The sequence below is a fragment of the Festucalex cinctus genome, chromosome 15 (genome assembly GCF_051991245.1).
Source record: "Festucalex cinctus isolate MCC-2025b chromosome 15, RoL_Fcin_1.0, whole genome shotgun sequence".
NCBI classification, from domain to species: domain Eukaryota; kingdom Metazoa; phylum Chordata; class Actinopteri; order Syngnathiformes; family Syngnathidae; genus Festucalex; species Festucalex cinctus.
The window spans coordinates 27,367,256-27,373,544 of NC_135425.1; the positions used below are offsets into that span (position 1 = coordinate 27,367,256).

General features: G+C 41.5%; 2 protein-coding genes across 2 annotated transcripts in view; both read right to left on the reverse strand.

The window, feature by feature from the left end:
- LOC144002821 (uncharacterized) overlaps positions 1-3,399 on the reverse strand; it is a 38,364-nt gene extending 34,965 nt beyond the window's left edge. Inside the window, exons 1-2 of the mRNA XM_077498395.1 lie at positions 3,360-3,399; positions 17-289 (exon numbers count right to left, since the gene is read on the reverse strand). Coding sequence (XP_077354521.1) covers positions 17-289; positions 3,360-3,365 — 279 coding nt within the window. The 5' untranslated portion in view covers positions 3,366-3,399. The remainder of the gene's footprint in view (positions 1-16; positions 290-3,359) is intronic.
- A 315-nt stretch (positions 3,400-3,714) lies between these two features.
- Positions 3,715-4,613, reverse strand: LOC144002822 (uncharacterized). Its single transcript, XM_077498396.1, has 3 exons — positions 4,155-4,613; positions 3,930-4,040; positions 3,715-3,836 (listed from the first exon to the last, which is right to left on the reverse strand). Exons 1-3 carry the CDS (start codon positions 4,318-4,320, stop codon positions 3,715-3,717), a joined length of 399 nt encoding a protein of 132 aa, XP_077354522.1. The 5' UTR covers positions 4,321-4,613.
- Between the last annotated feature and the right edge of the window lie 1,676 nt (positions 4,614-6,289).

Genomic DNA, 6,289 nt, shown 5'->3' on the forward strand with positions numbered 1-6,289 from the left:
TTTACGGTTCCTTTACCGTCTTGGCTGAAGTGGAGATGAACACTAACACAGAACCAGCATCCACCGTGTTGACCACAGAGCGGACTTGAGCTGCGTCACCAATATCTTTGACTCTCAGCACTTTGGAGCCCAAAGGCAGCCGGACCAGGATTTGCATGGCTCTGCAGAGGACTGCGGTGGGCGGCGGAGGAACAGGATCCTTGCAGGAAGCCAGTGCCACCATACTGGTCTGCAGCAGTGTGTCAAAATAAAAAACCTCCAGCTGGTGGAAGTGTCTTCCGTTTGACACCTGGAGACATGCAACAATGAACAAATGCGCCCCGTCACAAGGGCTTCAACTTTCACAACAGCTGTCACTCAAGTATCAAAAGCAGTCACTTCATTAGGCACACCTTCAAATCACATCCCTTGTGATTGTGAACAATGATCATGTTTATTTTCTGCATCGCCAAAATGTGTATCGGGCTGTCAGGGGTGTGGTTAGACTGCTGACTAAACATGGGAAAAGAACCAGTAAACTGCAGACTTCAACAACACTAAGATTTCTTTTGGTAATAGTTTTGTTTTTTTCCAACCAAGTTTATTGCACATTTCTGTGTAGCTTATTTGATTATTGAACTATTGATTTGAATTTGAGTCGGCCACCAACGTCTGGTCCCAACGCAGCAGTTGAGAAGCAATGCCTTAGCCTCAACCAAGGGGTGGGACTGCTGTGTTTTAAAACCGAGGGCTGAACCATTTGTTTTGGGAGCCAGATCGCGATTCTCAGACCTGATTTCAAGATTGTCAAAGATGCATTTGTTGTTTTTGTTTTTACAAGACTCATTCCCTAAGCTGATTCACATTATTGGCTCATCAGCAAGCTCTACAGAAGCCCGATAACAATCCTGTTCATCAAATCAGCTGTGTTTGTGGAGGGAGATATGGAAAGCAGGCAGGAGAGTGGCTCTCGAGGACCAGAGTTCCCTACCCCTGCGAACAAGCCAAGGATGGGCAAAATCTGTCCTTGAGGACTGGAGTCCTGCAGCTTTTGGAGGTTTCCCTTCAACACAAGCTGATGCCAATCAACAGGATGGTAATCAGCCTTATGCAGAGCTAGCTGATCGTATGTCAGCTGTGTTGGAGAAGGGAAACCTCCAAAACTTGCAGGACTCCGGCCCCCTTAGGACCAAGTTTGCCCATCCCTGCTAGAGATCACAGTAATTACTTGAATTACTTTAAAGTTATTAAGTAAAACAGCGACCCCTGCAGTCCTCGAGGTACCATGCCAAAAATAGGCCCGTCTCCCCAATGCTTTGATGAAAAAAATAAATAAAAAATAAAACAAGTCAGTCCGTGGCCTCTATCCCATATCCATGTTGCCAGTTTCAAGTAGTTTATTTTATTACACTCCAGTTACATTTAAGTGTAAAACTCAACACATGCCATCAATAGGATTTCGGGTTGTCACAAGAAGCGATACTTCGGTGCCAAGTCGATGCCAAGATTCTGAAAATGTGACGGTACTGCCTTTTCTACAATACCCGAAGTATCGATGGTAACGAGGCGGCAGATCTGGCCGCATCTTTTGTGTTGTTTTCGTGGGATGATCGCTTATCTGGCAACCCAGGCAACGTCTAATGATGTCGCGCAACATGTCGCAAAAAAACAAACAAACAAACAAACATCCAACTTAGCGAAGCTTGGCACGCCCCACGCTATCTATCTAGACTAGCACGTAGCAATCAACATGTCCTCCTCACCAGTGTGCTGGTTTTTCTCCATGGCAGAAGATGAAAACATTTTCAGCAAGGATTCGAAGAGGGGGAAAGAAAAAAGGCTTTTGCTCACCTGAAATCCATCATCACGGCAAAGCCGTTTTGAACGAACGTGAAGGAGGCACAGCTGCAGCAGCTAATGTTGCTAGGCTAACGGCGCTAAGCTAACAAGGCAGCAACAACAAATCTAAAGCCATTAACGCCAAAGTTAAGCATTCATAGCGCTAGACAAGCAGCTGTTTTTTTTTTTGGAGCTGAGCTGGTTTTTTGCACGTTAATAACACATTTAGAGCCACGTTGCATCCTCCCAAGTGGCCACAGCTTGATTGACAACAATGCACGACACAAGTCTCACCGCAGTTCGGGGTGGGGGTTTTCAAGGATGCATATCATATCTTATTTTATTTTTACCTCTTACATTTTCAGGGAAATCTCTACTATGCCCAGTGCAGCCAAAGCATTAATACTGTCGCGTTTGTGAAATGATCGAGCCAAGCAGTCAACTAACTATTTCATGCCAGTTACTATCTGCTGTAAACAAGCCACAACAACACGCTAATGTGAGCAGCTTATTTATTTATTCATTCATTCATTTATTCATTATTATAATAAATTATTATTATTATTATTATTATTATTGTTATTTTCAAGTCTGTGTTGCCTTCCACTCCAGACCACGGGAGACAACATAACCACACGCACCCACACGGGTCGCTATAATACCAGTTTTGTCTATTTACTTGATTTCAATGTTTTATTTATTTATTTTTTTAAATTAAGGTTGACAAATGTCAATGCATATAATTTTACCAAACGTTCACCTACCTCATCCTAATGCACTATTACACTTAGGGTTGAATAAATGCATTCCTATTGCATAATACATACATACATGAATGTTTTGTTTTTCCAGATAAAAGAGTTGTTGTTGTGTATTAATTTTAAAATTAACTTTATTTTGTGTAATTATCTGTTAGCCATTTCAAATAGAAAATAAATACACATTTGAAAGAAACATTTGTTTGCTGTTATAAACAGAGCTACTAAAAGATCAGTTTTTCCATTCCTGGATGCACAAATTGCAGATTATATGCAGGCTATATTAAATATTTAAAAAAAACAACCATATAAAGCAGGAAGTTATCAATTATCGACAGTATTTGATTTTATCGTTTACTCTAGTGTTTAATACTTTAATGCACAGTATTTTTTAATGCTTTAAAGCCATATGCCAATTGTTCTGTTTAAGCACACAGTATCGTTGTTTGTTCACTTCTAATAAAGGAGTGTATGTTGAAGTACATGGGATTTATTAGTTATTTTCTATTTTTACCGTGGTATCGAAATGGCATCGAGAATTGTGTAATTTCAATGGTATCGGCATCGACTACTACATTTCTGGGATATTGACATCAGCGCAAACAAACCGTTGAGCTCATTCCCCGAGTGTAGCTAGCTCCAGGCTAACATATAATGGAAAGCGTCATTGACTGGCTAACGCTAATTAGCACGCGACTCGCAGCACTTTCAACTCAAAAGAACGGCTAGTCAGACCAAAACACGGCACGAATGTATACAGAGAAGCTTTTTAACAGTACTTACGGGCATATGTTCTTCATACCCTGTAAAAACAAAAAACAAAAAAACTAAAAATAAAAAAATTGGATGGACGTCACTAGACGCTAACTTTTTTTCCCTTCTACTCTAACCCCTTGGCTACAACTTTAGAGTGCATTTGAATGCGTGGAACCACAGCGCCCCCAAGTGGCCACATTGTGTACAACATGAACACAGCTCCCATTAACTCTGCAACACAATGGCAAGAATACGTTCTACTGTACTGTAAAGTAAAATCATTTTACGCCGATTCTGAGTTGTAGTAAATGAAAATATTGTTTCTTACATGTATAGATTTTATTTGCCGCACATTAGTAGCATGTAAAGTGAATGTTTTTGTTTACACACGTACCGCCAGCCGCAGGTGAGCGCTGCCGTAAGGCAGCTTGATGAGCAGCACCGGACCGAACCTCCGAACGGAAGCAGCAGAGCCGTCGGGCAGCGTCAGCAGCGCAATTCCGTCTGCGCACAGAGACGCGCATGCGCAACAAGTTGACACAGGTGACAGCAAGCAATTCGGCGAAAGCGGAAACGGAAGCGGAAGCTCCCACTCACCTGCCAGCCGCGCTTTGGAGTGTCGGACGAGCGACAAACGGACCCAAAGGCTGGCGTCGCTGCAGCGGAACTGCGGCCGGGCCAGGTCCGAAGAACCTTCACGTCCTGACACTACACAAACACAAACACAAACACAAACACAAACACAAACACAACAACTCGGATTCAAACTTGAATTGGCGGCTGCGTTTGTCATCATGTTGGAGCGTCTTCTTAACTTCTTACCCGCCATCAATTTCCACACGGGGACCGGGAAGAACCCCGCCGGGTCGCGTGGTCTCGGAAGACTTGGACGCGCGTCCCCGCCGGTCCCGTCCGCTGTGCCGAGGCGGCCTAGAGTCACCAGGGTGACCCAAAGCCAGGCCTCGATCCACCCAGAAGGTCCCGACATGGTCGGGTCGGATCAGGTCTGGTGCGCTCTGGACTGGTTGCTTCGGTTCGGTTCGGTTCGGCTTGAACGGTGCTGCTTGCGTCTGCTGGACTCGGGAAGGGGGGAAACAAAAAAAAAGACGACGAAGAAGAGCCATGGCGCACCTGGCACTTTTCAAACAGAGCATGCCTCTGCCGATTGGATAATTGGAACTAAAAGTGGGCGGGATCATTTGCCTCGGCTCCTCCCACAAGTGTCTGTCTCCTCAGTGGTCACTTCATTTTAAAAAAAATAAATAAAAATTTATTTTTATTTTTTTAATCCACTTACTCACACAAGCTTACTTCATGTAAGCCACAGATGGTCTTCGGCCTTGAGATTCTCGACACAAATGTAGACTTCTTGTGACGTAAGCATTTGTTTACCTTCTAAACAGCATCATCATCATCATCATTAGTTCCTTGTGCTGTTGTGGAATTCATAACAAATCTGGATTCCGATCCCCATTTGAACGTTTTCAAGCAAGCACAAAAGATAACACATCAACTTCACATTCTTTTTATTATTATTATTATTTGAAGGAATTGCCACAAATGTATAAGCATGCTTATTCGAATGCTTCCGGTGAAATAAAAACTACATGTTGAAACACGACTGCACAAAATATAGTTTTACTTACAAACAGCAAAGTGGCATGAATTTGTTGATATGAATTCATTTATCATTTTATTTGAAGTATTTTATTTTATTTTTTTCTTTAAACGTATTTTCCAGTTTTTATCTCCAGGACTTTGGCTTCCTGTATGGATTTTTTATTTTTTTTTTAAATGTGCTATGCAAATAAAGTTGATTAATGGATTGAAAATGATTTATTGTTGTGATGATGTTCCTTTTTGAAGTGGAAGGCACTAAACAAATATCTAAATATAAATTGATGTGACTACTGAACAAATCAGACAATTGTTCAACCCAGACTAGCGGTCCAACAAACTTTGCAAACATTAGCATAATACTCTCCTCTCAGGTCATTAAGTTTTTCATTTTTATGTATTTATTTTTACATATTGCATCGCTACACAACCCTTTGGAATGGGACAATATTGTTTGTTTGTTTTCTAAAGACTGTGGAAGTAAAATTGTAAATAAATAAATATGGCCACAAGATGGCAGCCGTGCGCGTATGTGTGTTAATTCAACCTTGTTTGAACATATTCAAAGGCGACTTTGAACTTAGAGCGGAAATTCGCATTCCAGATGTCGCAAATATCTGTCTTGAATTTTGCCAAGTTCAAACTCAATTCCAGGTATCTGCAACGTCATTTCGCCGAGCACAATGACGTCACTTGACGCTTTTCCTCAGCCACCAATATCAGCTCGTCAATGCCACGGAGGAGGCGGGACTTCCGACTTCCGGGTTTTCACCCGTCCGCTTTGATTGCGCTTCCGGTTTGCGACGTGTGGGCCGATTATCTGCATGTACCTGAAAAGGAACATTCCGATAATCTGTCTGTCGGTCTGATATCTGTTTTGGTTCCATTTTAAAACGCTCGAAACATTTACAGTTGGAAACGTTCGGCGTTCAATCCATTTTGCAGCATGATTTATAAACATGGCGGGCAGGAAGTTTTTATCACTGAGTCTGCAACAAAAGATGATTTTTAACACAGTATAGCGGACACTTCAGCACGCGTCCATTCACACAGTTGGACTTTTTTTTCTTTTTTTTTTCAATATGGAGGCAAAAAAATAATTGTACTGCCCCCTAATTTGAATAACATTTTATTCTGCCTTATGAGCGCAACACATTATTTTATTTCTTTCCACGTTTATTTGCCATTTTACATCGTATTTATTTTTGTATCATTTACACTTTTGTGTGTGTTTATATTTTTGTTTTTATTTCCATGTAGGTGATATGATTTTTTTGTGCACAATTGAAAAAAAATTATTTTTCTATCGTTTTTAATGTTCTTTTCTTGCAACTTGCTTC

Excerpts from the sequence above, each read along its gene's own strand:
- LOC144002822 (XM_077498396.1), bottom strand. The coding sequence starts at position 4,320 with ATGTCGGGACCTTCTGGGTGGATCGAGGCCTGGCTTTGGGTCACCCTG. Across the intron at positions 4,041-4,154 it reads CGTGTGGAAATTGATGGCGG|TGTCAGGACGTGAAGGTTCT; the intron begins GTAAGAAGTTAA and ends GTGTTTGTGTAG. Across the intron at positions 3,837-3,929 it reads CTCCAAAGCGCGGCTGGCAG|ACGGAATTGCGCTGCTGACG; the intron begins GTGAGTGGGAGC and ends CTCTGTGCGCAG.